Source organism: Oenanthe melanoleuca, chromosome 14 (assembly GCF_029582105.1).
Source record: "Oenanthe melanoleuca isolate GR-GAL-2019-014 chromosome 14, OMel1.0, whole genome shotgun sequence".
Lineage (NCBI taxonomy): Eukaryota > Metazoa > Chordata > Aves > Passeriformes > Muscicapidae > Oenanthe > Oenanthe melanoleuca.
This window is the reverse complement of record NC_079348.1, coordinates 6,934,375-6,954,461: the sequence shown is the minus strand read 5'-3', so window position 1 is coordinate 6,954,461 and position 20,087 is coordinate 6,934,375. Positions and strand designations below refer to the sequence as shown.

Here is a 20,087-nt window from a genome sequence, read left to right as displayed (position 1 = left end):
GAGGGGGAACTGACACCAAAACTTGGGGGCAAGGGGCCCCCACAGCTGTGGATTCCTTGTCCCCTCAGGGCTGCATGGGAGGGGGGACAAGGGTGGCAGGGATGGGGACACTGGGTGCTGAGGGACCCCAAATAAAAACACCCCCTCTTTACCCTGCTGTCCCCCTGTCCCTGTGCCCCATCCCCTCCAGTAAGACCCTTGGGGACAAAGGACCAGCCAGGGGCTGTCACAGCCCGGGGGGGACCCCAGGATAAAGAGAGCCCCCCAAGGAGAGAGGCCACGAGCAGGGCGCCACGTACTTCCAAAACAATCGTTGTATCTTTATTGACGCTCTGAATGCAATGACCTGTTTTTTTACTCTTAAGGAAAATAAACATCTTTTAGAAACAGCTTGTTACACACAATCTTCAGTGTGAAGCAATATACTAATAAGAACACTAGTCTTAACATTTACAGTCTTCATATATATTATATATATGTATATGTATACATATATATACACTATATAATGAGGCAATATATAATACACACGGTTTACCATTTTACAGTCATATGTACAAGATGTCACTAAAAATAGCCAGTTTTCAGGCAACACTGCCAAGGACACAGGGATATTTTTTTTCTTCTTTAAATTAATTATTTTTTTATTATTATTTCCTCCCTTTTCATTTTTTTTCTCACCTCCTCTTTTTGTTTTTCACTCCTGTGTCCAAGGCAGCTGCTGAAACAACAGACATTGTGTGGCCAGCAAACCTTGGGGTGGGTGGGATGGAGGGGACACAAGAGGTGGTGGGGACATGGGGTGCTGGCTCTGCAGGGGACGTGGATGGGACCAGCATTGTGCCCCCCTTTGCAGGATGCTGCAGAGGTGGGGGGCAGCCAGTGGCTGCTTTTAGGATGAGATTTGGGGTTGTTTACCCTGGGCTGGTAGCTACCTGTGTCAGGGTGTGGGTGACACAGATGGGCTGTGGAGCCTGGGGACAAGGAACAGGGGTCACCAAAGTGTTGGGCAGTCCCCTAGCTCCACTGAGGTGGCCAGGAAGCAAAAGCCAAGGGAGCTGAGCAAACCCAGGGCAGTGAAGGGTGAGCCAGGCCCATGTGAAGGGGAAGAAGCAAATGCTTCCTCCTCCTCCAGCACACAGAGCTGTGGGGTTCAGCACAAGCACAGGGAGCAAAGCCCCCACAAGAAGAGCCACAGAAGGGGTGCTGGTGAGGCCAAGCACAGGCAGGAGGGTGGGTTTTGGGGGGTCTTGGGCAGCAGGACCAGGTGTCCCCAGCCCAGCAGTGCCAGCGCCGCATGGATGGGAGGGTGGGGGTGCAATGAGTCAGGGTCTGGGGTTTGGGAGCGGGGCTGGGGCAGCCCGGTGGGTGCCCACCAGCCTGGCCAAGCACCCTTAGCCCCCCGGGACCCTGGTGTGATGGGGACAAACAGGAGATGGACAAACAAAACGGAAAAAGCAGAGTGGTGTTTCAAACAGCAGGCCGTTGTTTGCCTTTTTTTTTTTTTTTTTTCTAATTTTTCTCCTTTTTTTTGGTCTTTTTTTGTTCTTTTTTTATCCTCTTCTTCGCTGAACTATATACAGACACCATGAGGTTTGCTGAAGGCAACATCTCAGATCAGATCAGTGTGATATTGAGAGCCGGGACCCACGGAGGGTCCGGCGGCCCCACAGTAAGACAACATCGCCGGGACCCCCCCTTGTACACGGACACCCCCCGCCCCCCTGTGCAGCCATCGCGGGTGGGGCATCCCGATCCGTCCCCCGCTTATCCAGACCGGGTTTTACCGGGACCCGACGGGAGGGAAAACCCGGCGCTGGCTCCGCCCGCCCGGAGCGGGCTCGGGGTTCCCCGCCCGGCCCCGCTCTGCTCCAGGCGCTTTCTCCTCTGCCGGTCCCTCGCTGGCGGCGGGGCGGGTGCCCGCGGGCGCTACACCGGCTGCCTCTGCGGGGAGAACGGAGCTGTCAGCCCGGGGATTCCCCGGAGGCGAGGGGTGGCCCTGGGTTCTCTTCATCGACCCCCCCCCCACCCCCACCAATAACCCGGGCATCCACCCGGGACGCAGTGCTTTGAGAAGGGGCTCAACCATCATTCACCATCTCGTTTGTGCTCGGGGAAGGGGATAAGACCCCTGAGACCCGGCTGGGGTGTCCCGGACCCAGCAGCACCCACTCGCTGGCCCACCCGATACCCCCAGAAGTGTGATGCCCACACAGAGCTGAGCATCCAGGATGGGTGTCCCCAGGAATTTGGGGTTGAAGGCAGACAGAGAGCTGCACAGCACTGGGGAGTGCACCAGGGGCTCTGGGCTTACCTTATGTTTGGGACATCTCAGAGAGAAGCTCTCCTCAGTTAATAAGCAACCTGCAAGGAGAGGGCAAGGATGTATCAGGGGACACTCTGCACTGCGAGTGGGGGGAATGCAGTGTCCCCTGGTCCACGGCCACCCACCAGCCACAGTGTTTGTGTGAAGGGCTCAGCTGAGGCCAGACAAGCTTGTGACACCTGCCAGTGCTGGCAGCACCGTGGGCATCACCATCCTGGCAAGCCAGCGAGCCACAAGCCCACCCTTGACCCTGGAGCCACGGGCCCCAGATTCAGCTGGGCCAGACAGTGCCCAGGACCCCGTGCCCATCCCCGTGGGCAGGCTCACCTGTGTCGATGGCACACGCGTAGTGGTAGGTGTGGGGACACCCCTTCTGGCAGCAGCCCACGGTGGCTCCCGCTTGCTGGCAGCTCGAGCACTTCTGTACACGCACACGGGAATGTGGAGCAGGGAAGGAGAGATGTGGAGAGACAGAGAGACCCTGTCAAAGCCCAGCATAGAAGAAGAGAACCACGACGGCCCCAGCAGTGAGGGCAATGTGGATGTCCCAGATCCTTTCCTTGCCTCTCCCAGGCAACATCCTTCCTCCCGTGCCAGCGCACTGTGAACCACACCACGCCTGTCACTCAGCTGTCTGCAGCCACACATGAGGTTTCTACCTGCCATACCACTGCCCTGGATGACACCAAGCCCACAGCCATACTCCATGGGGCAGGAGGTGAAGGGACATGACCTGGTTGGGTTGTGCCCAGCCTGCCCTGTCCCCAGTGGGTACTGCAGGGATGGGAGCACCTAGCTCTGTGGTGAGGGCAGCAGCCTCCACACAGCCATGAAATGTGCACACACACTTGGGAATACAGCCAGCCCCCAAACCTGGCACTGGGGGACTTGCTGGAAACCCTCTGCACAGCCTCTGATGGGAGTCTGTCCCCTTCCTCTCCCCAGCACTAAAAATCCTTGTCAGAGAATCCCAGAATGGTGTGGAAGGGACCTGAAAATAACTCATCTCATTCCAGCCTCCTCCCACAGGCAGGAATACTTTCCACTAGACTAGGTTGCTTCAAGCCTCATCTAGCCTTGAACACTTCCAGGAATGGGCTAGCCACAACTTCTCACCCCCTGTGTCCAGCTCCCCTTTCTCTGCTGCCCACCACGGTAGCATCAGGCTGTGTTGTTGTGCCCATTTTCATCTCCCACCCTGTGGCACCTGTCCTGATCTGAGCCACCCCTTGCAACATAGAGGATGTGACAATCCCATGGGGGTCCAGTCACCTTCCTAAAACATAACACCATAGGTTATTTCTGTGCCTAAAAGGGAGAGTTCACGTGCTATTAGAGACGCAGCAGCACAGATCTCGCAGGGACCGGCGGGGCTCATGGTGCTGAGCATCTCACCCTGCTCTCCCAGGGCAGAACTATTAATTTCCATCCCGACCGGAGGCGCAGACACGGGAATGACGTTGGCTGAAGGAGGCCAGCGGAAGATGCCGCCTCGGGCGTGCGGCCGAGCTCTTACCAGGTCGGCAGCCGCCTTGACAGCCTCCTGCAGCCCATAGAGCTTCCCCGCCACCAGGAAAACCCCAGCGGTCCATACGGCACAGGCCTCGTGCAGCCAGTGCTCCTGCGTGTCGCCCGCCGGCTCCTGCGGCGGGGACTCGGCCTTGTGACATTCGTGCCGCCGGGGCTTTTCGGCCGCCTCCTCGCCCTCTGTCCTCTCGTCACAGCAGTAGCAGCTCTGCAGCCGACGGAACATGCCCCGCGGGCTGGAGCGCAGCGCGCTCTGCTTGGCCGCCTCGGCGGCCGCCTCAGGCCGCGCCGCCTTCCCGCAGCCGCCCTCAGCCCCGCGGGCCGCCCGCTCGGGCGCGGTGGAGTCCTCGCCCGGCCCCTCCGCCCGCGCCTTCTCCTTCAGCCGCGATTTCTTCTTGGGCAGGCAGTCCTCGGGGTAGTAGGGCCCGCAGAGGTCCCCCAGGTCCTTGTAGTTGGCGGGGTTGCGGCAGAGGCAGCAGACCAGGCACGCGGCGCTCAGCGCCTTCGACACCACCGGCCCCAAGTGCATGGTGGAGGAGGCGGGCAGGGCCGCCCGCGGCCGCGGAGCCGGCCCGGCCGGTCCCCGCTGCAGCCGCGCCTCGTCGCCGGGTGTGTTGACGACGGTGCAGGTGGTGCTGAACTCTCCGCGCCGCTCCACGCGGACGTAGGGGGCGAAGGGCGGGGCGCGGCTGTCCGCCCGCAGCCGCTTGCAGGAGATGTACTTGAGGCGGATCTCGGGCTCGGCGGGGTGCAGCAGCGGGGCCTGTTGGGGCTGCCGCCGCCGCTTCCCGCGGCTCTTGCACCGCGCCGGCACCGCCTTGGCCTTGCCGTGGCCCAGCCGCTTCCGCTGCCTTTTGGAGTAGCCGTTGTAGTTGGAGTGGTTGGCCCGCGCCTTCGGCCCCCGCGCCGATCCGGCGGCGGAGCGTCCCTCAGGGGCGCCATCGCTGCTCCCCGCCTCCTTCTCCTCAGTCTTTGGTTTCTTCTCCCGAGGCGCCTCCTCCGCACCACCCGGGCCGGCTACACGCTCCCGGGGTAGTGGTGGTGGCAGTGCAGGGCTTAGGGGTGCCTTGGCCATGCCCAGCGCTGCTGCTTTGCCCTTGCGGTTTCTCTTCTTGGGCAGGAGCCCCAGGTTCTTCGCCACCATGTTTGGGCTGGACTGGGTCCCAGGCGTTGACCCACAAGCCTCGCCCTGGCAGCCCTCATGAGGCAGCTTCTTCCCACCACCCGGCTTCCCCTTTGGTGCTCGGCCATTGGGGTTCCGGCACAGCGGCTCAGCCACCGGGATCGTGGGCAGCTTCTGTGCTGCGGCCAGCTTGGGCAGCCGCGCATCGCCCACAGCCACAGCCACGCCACCGTGCTTCACCACCCGCTCCCGCTCTGCCCCAGCCGGGCTCAGGGAGGAGCCATAGGCAGCTACTGTGGCTGCCACCGCTGTCGCCGCTGGTTTGCAGGTGAACTTCTTCAGGTTGGGTGAGGTGATCTTCTGGACGATGGCCTCCAGCTTGAGGCCACGGCCCTTGCGGGGAGGCAGCACTTTGGTCTTGGTGGCCTCCTGGAAGGCCGCCCGGGAGGTGATCTTGATGCAGACATCAGGGGCCTCCTTTGGCAGGGGGGGCTTCAGGATGGCTTCGCCAGAGTTCTTGGGGGGCAGCTTGGATTTCACCTTCTTGGCCACCGGCATCTTCTTGAAGAGGCTGGGGGGACCCTCTGGCTTCTCCTCCTTCACACCACCGCTGTTGCTCCGCAGGACCAGGTTCCTCTTCTTGGTGGGAATGGGGGAGATGAAGGTGGACTTTCTCTTCAGTGAGTGCAGTGGCCGCTCTGACATCTTGCCCCCAACGCCCGGCCCTGCTTTGGGCAGCTTCATCCTGGCACCCACCTTGCCCTCCTTGTGGGGGCTGCCTGGTGCTGACAGCTTGAAGGCAGGTGGGAGGTGGTTGTTGGATATGAGCTTTTTGGGCGCCTTGCAGTTCTTCAGCCGGACATCAGCTGCCCGCTTGCCCCTCTGCCGCTTGGTGTAGAACACCTCCTGTGTCTTTGTCCGGGAACGCAGGATCATTGACCGCTGATCCCTCTCCCCGGATTCCACCGCATCCACCTCCAGCGGTGTCGGCCCTGCCACCTCCTCCGCTGCCACCAAGCTGGGCACCAGGAGGGTGGCATCGCTGGCATTTTGGACCACTCTGGGGGCCGGCCGGCTGTTACGCTTCCTGGTTTTGAAAGCCACTCGCTGCTTCACGCCACAGCCGGGCTTCTTCCCCAGCTTCTCCTGGTGCGCGGGTGCCTTCAGTCCCTCCAGCGGGGCAGGGGCGCGGGGCTCGGCCAGGGCGGTGAAGGAGCGGGTGCACATGCGTGCTGGCAGACCTTCGGCTGGAAACCGGGGTGTTTGGCTCTGGGTGCTCTTGCTCGGTACCTCCGTCTGTCCGTCTGGCCCTAGGGAGGCACCGGCCACACTGCTGGCTGCTGGCAGCTCATTGAATGGACTCAGCACGGTGCTGCCGGGGCCATCCCCCTCCGGCAGCCGGCAGTGGACCCTCTTGTTGCGGAGGCTCTTGCCCCGTGAGACAGGCTCCATCTTCCCCAGCACATTTTCAGGCATCAGTTGCTGCTTCACCATGACCGTTGAGGCAGATTCAGCATCGGCTGCCTCCAGGTGAGACGTCTCCCCTCCGCCATTCTCCTCTTCAGGCTGGATGTGGGGCAGGGAGGATTTGAACCAGCTCTTCACCTTGGTCTCTGTGCCCACAGCAGGGCCCAGCAGGATGACAGACTGGCCAGAGAGGCGTGGGGTGGAAGCTGAGCTCTCCTTCTCCACTGTGCTGACGGTCTCCTCGGCAGACACAGGCACCTCGCTGGAGGACAGCACAGCTGGCATCTCCGAGGGCTTGGGTGGTGAGGCATCGTACGTCACTGACTTCTGCTCCGAGCCAGCCAGCTCACAGAGTGAGGAATACTCCTCTGCCTCCAAGTCTGACTCCTTCAGATCTGGCGAGGAGATGATTGGGATCTCACTAAAGTCCCCAGCTGAGCAGCAGTGCCGGGTGTCCTGCAGCCACCTCTCGCTGTCTGCCTTTGTTGCTTCATCGTAGGTCAATGTCTCCTCCTCCTCCTCCATCACCTGCTGGCCAAAGTCCTGGATCGGCTCGCTCTTGGCTGGCTCCTCTCCATCACACAGCTCCAAGCTGCAGGCGTTTTTTTTCTCCTTGCAGGAGCTCACCAATTTGCTGGGGAACAAGCCCTTGGGGAGGTCAGTGGCTTGGAGATCCTTCCACCGCAGGCAGGCCTCACCCAGGCTCTCCTCTGGCCACTCAAAATGCTCCATGGCATTCTCAGACGCCACCGAGTTGGCGGTGGTGTTTGAGTAGCAGCTGTAGCCAGTGGCTCCCGCACTTGACGTCGCTGCGGGGATGCTGGGCTTGGAGTTGAAGGCCAGTGGAGCAGTGTCCTTGAGCACATCCTTGCTTTCTGTGGCTGCAAACTCCACCTGGGGACCCTCATACACCTCCTCACTAAAGTCCTTCCCTGTGCTGGCCCCTGAAGCTTTGTCCAGCTTGAGGGGCTCAGTGAGCGTGCTGGAGTCACCCTGGCTGGGCCAGGCACCCTTCACCATGGAGTCCAGGCTGGGCCGGTGGTTCTCCAGCTGGAAGGAGGACTTGGTGGTCTCCTTGCCCAGCATGGGCAAGTTGGCCCAGGCTTTGTCTGCCTTCTCGTTGATGGCATCCTGTAGGACGATGATCTCAGAAGCCAGCTCCTCCTGGGACAGGGCGCTGAGGAGCAGTCGGGGACAGTCCCGTTCATTGCTCACATACTTGGTGAAGGTCTCCAGGGGCAGGGTGGCATGGATACTCTGGAAGGAGTCATCTGATTTGGTAGACATGTCATCTGGGGAGGTCACAGAGCAGGTGGACACTGACTCAGGCTTTGCCTTGGAGTTGCTGTTGACACGGGCAGGGCTGCGGTTCTGGTTGCAATACAGGAAACTCCTCTCTAGCTGGTCCTCTGACCCACTGAGATAGTCAGTGTCCTGTGTCTCAGCGTGGACAGACTGGGGGGTGCTCAGTGGGTCAGACAGGGGGGTCCCCACCTGCTCTGCAGAGTAGGTGCTGCTCTCAGGACTGCAGTGCTGCCCCTTGAGCTGCTCGGGGGTCCTCGCTGGGGTCTTGATGCCCTTTTTCTGGGGCACAGCCGTCTTGGAGAGCAGCAGCTGCTGGACAGTGTTGGAGATGTTCTCCACCTGGGAGGTGAGTGCTGTCAGGCTCTGCAGGCTCAGGTCTGACAGCAGGTTTTCAGGCAGCTTCTCCTTCTGCAAGTTTTTGCAGTTCCCAGATTGAGTGTCGGGGCTCGTCCCGTCAGTGGGAGAAGGGTTCAGCAGCGGCATGAAATGGCTGTGGTCAGCAATGCCCGCCGGGAAGGCACCGGCACTCAGCGGCTGCTGGCTGTATTGGAAGTTCTCCAGGTTGGGCATCAGAGGGGAGGGAGTGGAGCTGTAGGACGGGGACCTGCCGACGGAGCGAGCCGGTGAGTGGCTGGCGCTGGGGCTGAAGGTCTGGTAGTACTGCTCCGGTGTCCGGACGGGCGGCGCGTCACCCTGGCAGTAGGTCTGGCCTGGCTGGTTGTAATGTTGGTACTTGGCCAGGTTTTGGTAGTGGAGGGTCTCTGAGGCGTGATGCCGCCCCTGCATGGGCTGCGGGGGCTGTGGGGGCTGCGGTGGCTGTGGGGGCTGCGGTGGTGGTGGCTGCGGGGGCTGCGGTGGCGGCTGCGGGGGCTGCTCGTAGCCAATGCGGTTGGGCTGGTAGCCGTGCAGGTTGGGCACACGGGGGCCAGGGGCCAGGCTGGCAGCGCTGCCCAGGGGCCGCTCCAGCGGCGGCTGCCCCGAGGGCGCTGTGCAGCTCTTGTAGGAGTGTGCCGGCTGGCTGCCCCCCGGCACTGAGGAGTAGGTGGAGGAGGCAGGGAAGGACTGGGAGTGCTGCCCGAAATGAGGGCTCTGTGAGAAGGGCATGGGTGAGGAGACATCGTTGGGCAGTTTCTGCCTCTGCAGCTTGGGGTAGGGGAGTGCGGGCGGCTGCTGCTGCTGCTGCTGTTGCTGCTGCTGCTGCTGCTGTTGTGGCTGCTGCTGGAAGTGAGTCCGGAAGGGCAGCGAGGTGGCCGCTGGCTCATGGTACGGCCGCCCACCCGCCAGCGCCACTGTCTTCTTCATCAGGTTGTCCTCATACTTGGCCACACCGCCGGGCAGTGCCTGTGGCTGGCCACCCCAGGCCTGCAGGCTCTCGTCCCCGGAATACCGGGCCGGATAAGGGCTGTTCTCCTGCACGGTGTAATTGGAAAAGGCCGGCCTGCCCTGCAGCTGCTGCCCTGCTAATTGCTTGTTTCCCCGGTGGTATTTCTCCACGGCGCTGTTCTCATAGCCTGCGTACGGCAGCTGCTGCTGACTGTAGTACTCCTTCGCCACCAGCCTCTGCCGCTCGCAGTTCGGCCCTGCCTGACTTTGATGCCTGTAATTCTCCAGGCGTGATGTATCTTGTGAAGTCGGCTGGTAGCTCTGCTGGTTGCCATGGAAACCACACCTTTCTCGAAAGGACTGCATGGCGCGGGCTCGTTATCTGCGAAGAGAGAGAGGCGAGAATTCAAATGAAGCGTCGCCACTGCGGTGGGCCAGGGACCGAGAGGGGCCAGTGTCATCTGCACCATGGGGACAACACTGCCTTGCCTCACCTCACCTGCTAGGCATTGCCCCACTGGGCATTGTCTCACAGCCACCCCGGAACACAGCACATGATGCTGCATCACCTCACACTGCTCTGCATTGTCTGCCATCACCCCATGGTGCACTGAATTGCCTGCATGGCCTTGCATTGCTCTCCAACACCTCACCTCGTGTTTCACCTCCCTGCATCATGTTGTCTTGCATCACCCTGAATTGCATCGCCCTGATTTGCCCCGTATTGCAATGCCTCACACTACCTACACCCTTGCTTCATGTTGCCTTGCATTTCATCACCCTGATTTGCATCTCCCTGTATCACATTGCTTTGCTTTATCCTGCATCGCATCACTTTCCATTTCGACTCCCTGCATTGTGTTGTCTTGCATTGCATCCCCCTGAACTGCATTGCCCTGCATTGCCTCCTCCTGTCTCACCTCACATCACCCTGCACCATATTACCTTGTATTTCATCTCTCTGCATTGATGCATCAGATTGCAATGCCCTGCATCTCATTGCCCTGCATGGCATCCCATTGCCCTGCATCCCATTGCCCTGCATCCCATCCCTGTGCACTGCAGTGCCCTGGATGGCAGCAGCTGGCTCTGTGTCACCTCGCATCGCTCTGCCTCGTGCCTTGTCACCCTGCATCACATTGCCTGGCGCTGTATCCCCACCTTGCAGCGTCCTGCATCCTCCTCTATCCCATCTCCTTGCATTGCAGCACGATACCCATAGGCAGGAGGGTACTGGGGTCTGGTTGCCTCCTCCCCACCTGCAGTGGGCTCAGCCACCCTCCTGCCCCTGCTGCTGAAGCTGTCCATCTCTGCTGCCCACCCCTCCCTGCCTGGTCACCTCCTGCAGTGACCCCCCACACGATGTCGGGGTCCCTCTGCTTTGTGTTTCACACATCCACCACCCCTCACATCCACCAATCACTCCCGCCCTTCTCACACGCCTCCCCAGGGATGCCGGGATCCTGCGAGCGCCTCTGCACACCCCTCTTATCGCCATTCTTTTTAATTATTGGGCTAATTACTGGAAGCAGCAGCGCGGAGGGCCAGAACCGCAGGCTCTGCTGCAAAAAAAGTCATTTCAACTTGCTGGCTCTGCCCATCTCTGCCGGCTGCTGCCTCCCGCAGCCCCCCCGGCCCCAGCGATCCCCCTGCCCCGGCGCGATGCCATCTGGAAGCTGTCTGCTCCTGCCAGCAGCCGTCATTACTGAGCGCCTCGCCACCGTCGTCATTAAAGCTCCCCATTTCCTCACCCCGCTTGCTCTGGGAGCAGGGACACACCTGGGTCACTGGTTTGATCTCTTGAGGCAGGCAAGTGGCTTGTGGGGGCTAATGAAGGGCTTGGTGGCGGGGGGATGCATCCTGCCTGTCTCCAGTACCAGTGGGTTGAAGGTACTGGGGTGGACACAAGGATGAGATAGAGATTTGTCAGCCTGGGTTAGGGCAGCCCCCAGGGTCTGTAGCTGTTCAGGGACATCCCCAGTGCTGCTCCTTTGTCAGTGACACAGTGGTGACACCTGTGCTGTCCCCTCAGTCTCCATCAAGGCAATGAGTATAACAAGAGGAGGGGATGGGGTCCTGGCAGTGTCTGTGCCCATCCCAGCTCCTGGCACACTTCCCTGTGGGGCATAGATCTGTGTATGTCCCCACATGTCCCTCCATCACCCTCATACCACTACCACAACATGCCTAACACCACATGGTCCCTTTGCTGGCAGTTCTGCCACAGCCACATAAACCACTCTGCTGGTTTGATGGGTCCCAGCTCAGCCCTTTTCCTTGCAGCATCCACCAGTAACACCTCAGCACCTTTCTGGTCTATACACACAAACGGGGCTTTATTTAGTTTTATTTCCATAAACACCAGCTGCTTAGGCATGCACCCATCACACAGTGTCCTTGGGCACACTGGAGCCAGGCTCAGTGCCACCCACACCAGCCCAGCACCCCATCCCTCTCTGTTCCCCATTTCCTTCTGGGATGTTTTCCACTGCCACATATTGCAGATGCTTCTTGCCGGCTCTGTAGGCAACTGGATGCAGCTGAAGACTAAATTCCACAGAAAAGATGGGTCAAAAAAATCTGGAAAGCTGGCACAAAAGCCCCTACCACAGCATGGTGTCCTGTGCCAGCCCTGTGCCAGTGCTGCTGGAACAAAGGCAGGAAAATCAAAGCCAGGCTGTGGGGCAGCCCTGGGCTGCGGTGAGAGAATTAATGGGAGCAAAGGGTCCTTCATGCTGTGTGGGAGTGGGTTTGAAAAATGAAATTGGCTTGAAAAGACCCTGGGCTGAAGCTTTAGGGGGAGCTTTTCTCCCCTTTCTCCTTTATTATTAATTATCATCATTAATTAATTATTGTTATTAATTAATTATTGTTAATTTTCCAAACAGCTGGGACAATGTCGGGATGAGCAAAAACGCACGGTGCGAGGGGATGGATCAGAGGTGGGGATACACAGAGGGAATGTGTTCCAGCTGAAATCCCACAAACCCAGAGCCACAGTCCCATGTCCCTGTGGGCCACCTGGGCACCAGGCTGTCCCTGGGAGGGGACACACTCATCACCAGCAGCACCCAGACCCACTGGCAGAGCCAGAGGGTAGCTCTGCCCTGGGATCTGCCACGGCGTTGCCGGGGAAGGGCCGTGCCAGATGTTGTGCCTGATGCAGGCTGTTTCCGAGCAAACGCTTTAACGGCATCAAATCAAGCTGTCGACAGCAGGGAGGTTATGGCCTTCCCCCGGAGAGGGAGGTGGCTGTGGCTGATCCCAGGGGCCCTGCCCACTCACTGTCCCTGCCACGTCCCTGCTGGACGTGCTCTCCTGACCCTGAAGAAGTTTCCAGCACTGCCTCTGAGATGGGAATCGATACAGGGCTGTCGGTGCACAGACACCTGCCCTTGGCAAAGCCGTGCTGTGGCCAGGGCTCATGGTGTGGGTCCCTGGGAAGGGACAGGGCAGGGACTTGGGGCCACCATGCTGACCAGCACTGGCATGACTCTGTCCCTGGAACACAAGGACCAGCACTCACTGCTGGCTACAGCCACCACAGAGCATCCCATCCCCTTGGCCCCAAGAGAGTGTGGACAGCCCAGCACAGCCCCCGTGTCACTCATGGGGGACACACAAAGAGCTGCTGCACCTCCCTGATGTGCCAGGGCATGAGCCTGGGCCATGATGGTGCACAGGGTCATGCTGTCATGGTGCTGGGGGCTGATGCATGGCATAAGCTGATGCCAGGAGTGAGCCAGGGCACTGTGTGGCACTGCCAGGCCAGCACACACCGTGGCCAGCAGCCCTCCTGCTGCTCAGGAGGATTTGTGCTGCGTGGCTGGATTCTGTGTCATTTCCCCCCCCCCCCCATCACCCCTCCTTCCTTCCTCCCTTCCTTCCTTTCCTCCCTGCCTTCTCTCCTTTCCTCCCCCCCGCTCTTGCCTGGCAGGGACATGGCATGGCCGGATCCAGATCCTCTGAAGCAGCCCAGGACACCCCATGGCAGGACCCTCGGTAAGCACCAAGACCTTCAGCCCAAGGGGCAAAGGGCGTCCCCCATTTCCCTGCACGCTGGCCTTGCTTCCCAGCTGCTGCTCATCCCGCGGGGCCTGATCCAGCCCTGCTGCTGCTCCGGCTGCTCCCTCGCCTTCGCTGCTGTACCATCAACAAGGACTCAGCTACTAAAAATAGCAGCGCTCTCGCAGGGGGATGCTCTGCCATCAGAGCAGTGCTGGCACCACGGACACCCCGTTCCCCGCCCCAAACCCCTGGCACAAACCCCCTCCCAGCCTTCACCCCACGGCCAGGGTGCAGCCCCATATGGTGAGGTGGTGTCAGAGCTGGGAACGGAGGGATTGGACCCCCCTGGATCCCCCGGCAGCTCCCAGGGAGGGGAATAAGCGCCTATCGAGTAGCGTCAGCCCCGGATTTGTTTAATTGTGAGCTGGTGGAGTTTAAAGAAACCCTTTCTGGCTGGCTGCCACACCGCAAAGTGCTCCGGAGAATTTGATTATTAAGGGAGGAGAGAAAAGGGGAGGCTGCGGGGGGAGAGCCGGGGTGTGTGGGACAGACCAGGAAAAGGCATATTGCCTCAGGAGCTGGGAATGAGAGGAACTGGGGGGATGGAATACAGACAGTCCCCTCTCAGCGGTGCAGAGGGACCCCTGGGGCTGGTCCGGGGTAGGGGCAAACCCTCCACGCAGTTGTGGAGCTGCTGCTGTTCGTCCCTGCACCCCACAGACCCTGCTGCCAATGCACCCCCGCTGCCAATGCCCCCTTCTGTGAACCCCTTTAATGCACCCTCTCCCCAGTGCACCCCCTCAATGCACCCCTTTACTGCACTGCCTCCCAATAAACTCCTTTAAAGCACCCCAATAGTGGTCCCTCTCTCCAGCGCACCAATGCACTCCCATTAGCGCACCCTTGCCCCAACGCACCCCAATAATGTGCTCGCCCCGCAGTGAACCCCTTTAATACACCTCCCCAATCCCTCCATCACCAGCAGCATCTCCCAGCACGCCAGTGCTCCGTCCCAGTGAGGCGATCGTGGGGTTCTGGTACCCCAGGGCAGCCCCCGCGCCCCCCCAGCCCCGCGTCCCGCCCCATTTCGGCGCTCAGCCGACCGGAGCAGCTGTTCCCTGCACACTTCACTTGCCCGCAGATGATGATAAATGGAGCTGGGGCTGCGCCGCCCATTGCGTGGGGGTGGGCGGATGTGGGTAAGGAGGAGGAGGAGGAAGGATGGGGTCCCCATCTCCTGCAGCCCCCCCAGATCACGCTGCTCCTCCCATCCAGCTGCTGGGGAATTCCCTGGGCAGGTCCCCCCCTCCCCAAACCGCCCTCCCGGGGGTTGGAACCTGCCCAGGGAATTCCCACCGCAATGGGGTGCATCCCCATCCCCAGATCAGTGTCCCATTTAGGGGCCACAGTCCTTCACTGCTGCCCCCCCTCCCAGCTCTGCTCCTCCCCAGTGAGGAATTTTCCTTGGGAAAAAATTCACTGCCTGCGAACCGCACTCATGACTCAACGTTTCTGCTGGCCCCGGTTCCTCTGTCGCTTGCCAGGGGAAGCCCGTGGCCGCCCCAACCTCATCCCCTCACATGGAAATCCGGCTCAGCCGCCAGCTCCAGCCTCTCTCCACTTGGTTTTATTTCCTTTATTTTGGAAGGGGGGGGTTGGGTCCTTGATGTCAGGGATGGGAGATTTGCAGAGGGTTGGGCTGGGGAGGATGATGGGAGGTTCTGGAGTCAGAGCTAGCTACTGGGTTGTCTTTTTTCTTGGTGGTGGAAAATGTCAGTTGGTAAGGCAGGATTTGAAAAGGAAGGGAGGCAAAAAAGGGGAAATAAAAGGAAGAAAAAAGGGAAAAAGAAGAAAAAGGGGGTGGCAAGGAAAAAATAAGAAAAGGAAAATAAATTTTAAAAAGAAAAACACAGAGAATGAGAAAGAAGAATAAGAGAAAATGAGAAAGAAAAAAAGATAAAAGATAAAAAGATAAAAAGGGGAAAACAGGGTGGTGGGGGGGGAGGAAAGAAGGGGAAAAAAAAAAGGCTGAAGGCTCACAGCAAAACAGATGCTCAGCCTGAGCCTTTCTGGGCAAATTCCCTCTCCAGAGGAGAACCGTGTTCCACTGCAGAGCAGAATTCATGGCCGGATGTACCATGGAGTGAGGCTCCACATGATCCTGCTCCCAGCCAGCAGCTGGACATCGACCTTGGGGCTCTGAGGGGAGAGGAAAACCAACCCTGCAGGAGCTGGAATCAGCTGAGGTTAGGAGGGATCCAGCAATCTCCAAACCCAAATCCTGGTGCAGACCTGCCTGGAGCTGTCAGTACAACGGTGCAGGGCACCAATGGGCACAGCTGTGGCCATGGGGTTGTTGTCACCACCACGGTGACCTTCAGCCAATCCTCCAGCCTCACCCCAAGTGAGCAGCACGGGGCCAGTGTGAAGCAACAGCCTGGCTAGTTCTCCACACACTCATGTTTTTCTTCTGTACTCTTTTTCTGCCTGACAGGTTGGGATTCTTCTTCCTTCCTCCCTTCCCTCCTCCCTCCCCTTCTGCTCTTGGCCTGACTCACTTCAATTCCAATAATAATTAACCATTCCAATCATTGCTGTGACCGCTAATATCAGCCCTCCCTTCTTCTCCCACATCCTTTTTGTCCCCTGCCTCAGTTTCCCCTTGAAGCAGGACATCCCTGCAACGAAAGGTGGGCAGCAGATGCCATGCCCTTGGCACCCTCCTCTGCAATGCTGATGCCCCAAGGGGTTCACGCTGCTTCCAATGAAAATAAAACAAATAAAAGCTCTCCCAAGTACAGGAGAGGGAATGGATCCTCATCCCAGTCCTGGATCAGGTCTGCATCTCGTCAGCTGGTGGCTCATGGATGTGGTTGGATGCATAAGGCTGCACTCCCTGGGGAATGCAACAGGGATGGCTTGTGGTGCCAGGGGGCACCTGCTGACCTATCAGCCCAGCAAACCCACACCAAACTGGTGGCAGGACCTGGCAGGAGCTGAAAAATTCACTGGATTGGAACCAGGAGCACTCTCTAGCTGTGCCTCAGTTTCCCCACTGTAGAGGGGTCCAGGTTTGTGCTGGGGTCCAGTGTTGATGCTGGGAAGTGCCAGCCCAGGAGCATGGGAATGCAGCAGGCTCGTGTCCCAGCTCCAGGATCCCCGACCTCCTCCCCAGTGGAACTGGAACTGGAGACAGGACTGGAGACCCTGCAGGATGACAGGTGGCCATTACCCCCACTACATTCCCAGCTCTTCTGAATGTGCCACTGGATCCAGCCCCTCTGGCTTGTCCCTGGTCACAGCCAGTTTCTCTATCAGGAAAACTTCCAGCATATTCACGCTGCCACATGCAAAACCAGGAGGCCTCAGCATCCAGCAAATGACAGACCCTTGCACCATCCCATGCCTTCTCCCCATCCCAAACTCTCTCTCCCTGTCCAGGAGGAGATGGAGCTTTGTCCCAATGTCCCCACCACGTCAGGCACATGGGGACATTTGTGGCTGTGTTTTAGACGAGTGCTATTCAATTATAACCGGTGATCCCAGAGAGATCCCCAGTCCCTGCCTCATTGAGACCCCCTCACTGGGATTCATGGTTATGGGGGGCATTACCCTGTCCCCCTTTTGCCTTCCTGTGGCAACTCCTGCCTTCACTTTTGGAGCAGCCAATCTCATGACCCAGCAACTGCCAGCTCCCCACAGCAAAATCTGTGAGGTGCTCTCAGATAGGGGCACCCCACAGATGCCACGTTGCACATCTGCCCACAGACAGGTCCATGCAGCAGAGCCAATGCTGGCTGTGCTGCTGCAGGGCTCTGCCCTGAGCCATCCCCTGCCGGCAGCAGACAGCTCGGTAATGAAGCGTAATGCTCCGACACTCCCCTGAGTGACAGTGGCCAGCACCGCCTGTGTCCCCCGGCTCAGCACGGGCTCCTCTGCCTGCCAGCGAGGGAATGAGCATCCTCCTGCCACGAGCAGGGCTGGGGGCTGCACCGTGGTCACCTGCTAGGAGATGCTGAGCAAGAATCCCCTGGGGGAAAGGAAAAATAAGGACGAAACACTCTTGAAAAAAAGAAATCAAGTATAAAAAAATAAAAAAAAAATAAATATATATATAAAAGAAAAGAAGGTTGAAAATAACAAACTGAGGTTTGATGCTGTGTGGTAAATTATTTTGGTATTATGTATTCCCCAGTTTCAAATCCTGAAGACAAATACTGGGGCAGGTGAAGTGGGAAGCAGATTTCCAAAGGCCTTCTCCCGGCTCCAGGTTATTGACTCTGTCAATCACGGCTGTCCCCACCTTTGGCACCCTGCAAAATCGGTTCTTTTGTTCCTGCTGAAAAACTGAGGCGGGGGAAGAGGAGGGGAGAGGAATTTGGGGCAGGGAACTTCCAAAAGAGATGATTAAGGAGTTAATCTGCCTGAAATAGATAAGGAGCTTAGAGCTGCTGGTATTTGACTGTCCAAGTTTGGATTCAGCGTGTCTTAAACACTGGCTGGAATGTACTTAGATATGACCAAAGTACATGTCCCCCCGAGGAATTACCAGGTTGCCAATTAGATTTGCTTCCCAGATTCACTCAAACCTTCACAAGCTTCTTCAGAGCAGGAAAATTGCTGCCTGTCCCTGGGGAGATGCAGAGCAGCCGCTGCTGCCTGGCCCCGCAGCCAGCACAGCTCAGCATGGCACGACACGAGATCCCAGTGGGCAGCCCCAGGATTTGCAGGAAGGTGGCACAGCCAGGACAATGGCAAGGCAGAGATGCCTCTGCCAGGGTATGGAGGCACCAGGCATGGCCTGGTGGGTGATGCTGGGGGAATTTGGGTGGTTTTGGGTGCTTGGGATGCCAGTGAGAGCCTTGCCATAGTCATGGTGCTGGTGCACTGATGGGGCTCTCACCAGAGCAGGCTCAGCATTCCATGGGGTCGCAGAGCCATGGCTCTCTCCCTACCTCCAACCAGGCTCACAGTGCTGCCACGCAGCCAAATCCAGCCTAAAACACCCCAGCTCAACCTCCAGGCAGGGGACACAACACAGAACAGAGCCATGAGGGCACGTGTGGAATGCAAACAAACACCAAACCATGAACAAATCCCAGTAGTGAACAGCTGTGGGCACCTGGCACATCACAAATTCACCACAACCCAATGCTCAGAGCAGTGAGAGCCCCTGCCCAGGCCAGGATGACGGTCACCACTCAGGAGCCACAACAACACTGGGATGAAGTGGACGTAGAAAAGAAAACTCAACCCTTGCAAAAACCCTTCCCTATCCATTCATTTTAACCACTCCATTCCCATCCTTGCCATTTATGGTGCTTCATAACACTAGGTGAAAGTAATGAAATTTAGGGGGCTGCATGATCAACACAGAGGGAGGAACATGATGGGGGATCCTACCACCAGCTCCCACATGCAGGCACCAAGTTTCTTTCCAATCCTGGGCTGTATTTACTAAATCTGAGCTCAGTTTCTGTGCTGGCATCCCAATCCCATTGAGAAGTGTTGGGAGTGGCAGCCAGTCTCACCAGGCTGGTGTTGGCACAGTTGAAGTGGCGGCGGCACCGTGATGGAAAGTTGCTGGAACATCAGCTTTGGATGCTGAGTCCTGGTAACAGTTGCTATGTGAAACATTCAGAGGTGGAATTTACTGTCACAGTTAATAATAGATGAAGGTTTTAGAATTTTTGATGCTTTACATTTTAAGCTGTTTGATTTATAATGTTTCAGAAAAGGGTGGGGGGAGGCAGGAGCTGAACAGCAGCACGAAGTAAACAAAGCAAGTGGGGAGGTGGGCAAAAGGCTCCATCCATCCATCCATCCATCCATCCATCCATCCATCCATCCATCCATCCACCCACCCATCCATTCATCCCCCTGCCCATTCCAGAGATGTGCTAAGATCCCCCGTGGCCAACAATGGGATGGGGTCTCCCCACCAACCACCAACACCAGTGAGCACCCTGGTGGAAAACCACAGCACAACTGGGACAGAGCCCCTCAATTCCACATCACACTTCATTTTGGGTTTTTTTTTGCCTGTATCTCTTCTCCCCGTTTTCATTCTGGCGGGTTGCTGGGTTATTTACTTGCTGGCTCTCCTCTCTTGCAGGTGTATTTCAAGTAGCTCCGTAAATAGCAGCGCTTGGCGTGCCTGCGGCGGGGCGCGCGGGTCCTGCTGATTAGGAACATGCTGCCAAAAAAAAGAAGGGTCTCACCTCCCTGCCAAGCTGCCACCCTGCTTCCACAAAGAAGTGCCAATGTCCTGGCATGTGGGGATGCTCCAGCTGGATCCTGGGTGTGTGCTGTGTCCACTCCTTCCTGGAAAGGAGCAGTGAGCACAGGTGAAGAATCTCAGTGTCTGATTGTGTCCTTTGATGTCCTCAATGTCCCATTATGGGCACCAAAGCCCTGAGATAGCTTCAGCTCTAGCACATTCTTCCTGCTTCTTCCAAATGCTGGAGCATCCCAACGTTTCCAGTGTGTGTGTGTGGAGCATCCCAGTGCCAGGAGGATTTAATCCCAGTTCAGCAGGGCTTCAGATCATGACACAAGGAGCAGAAGGGGACTCCACACTTCCTCCACCAGTGCTGGGCCGCAGTGACATCTTGACAAAACTGGGGGGTGGGATGGAAGAGAGGGGGTTGCCCTCTACTCCCCCAAACACAGTGCAGAGAGAAGATATTTTGCAATGCTGTTGGGAGGACGTGGTGACTGAAGCCCCAACACCTGAAGACATTCCAGCCCTGACCAGCTCCCACCAAAGCCCTGAGTGCACACAGGGGCTACCAGACCACAGGAGGTGGCTGAGGGGCATCCCACACCACCAGCACCCTCAGGAGCCCGTTTCCCCCAGGATTGAAGACTCCCAGGGGTCCCAGGCTGAGCTGCCCCATGATGTCTCAATCAGGGCTGTGCACAGCTCCATTTACATACACACACCCCAGCTGGAGCCGAGTATAATTTCCTTATAAAGCGGCTTTGACACACGGGGTAGCTCGCCGT

The 20,087-nt window shown here is 58.3% G+C and overlaps 1 protein-coding gene across 3 annotated transcripts in view; it reads right to left on the bottom strand.

The window, feature by feature from the left end:
• Positions 1 to 296: 296 nt before the first annotated feature.
• RAI1 (retinoic acid induced 1) overlaps positions 297 to 20,087 on the bottom strand; it is a 73,943-nt gene continuing 54,152 nt past the window's right edge. For all 3 annotated transcript variants that reach the window (XM_056503061.1, XM_056503062.1, XM_056503060.1), the window contains 4 exons: positions 3,843 to 9,453; positions 2,654 to 2,747; positions 2,315 to 2,364; positions 297 to 1,944 (listed from right to left, as the gene is read on the bottom strand). In XM_056503061.1, coding sequence (XP_056359036.1) covers positions 1,930 to 1,944; positions 2,315 to 2,364; positions 2,654 to 2,747; positions 3,843 to 9,437 — 5,754 coding nt within the window. In that variant the 5' untranslated portion in view covers positions 9,438 to 9,453 and the 3' untranslated portion in view covers positions 297 to 1,929. The remainder of the gene's footprint in view (positions 1,945 to 2,314; positions 2,365 to 2,653; positions 2,748 to 3,842; positions 9,454 to 20,087) is intronic.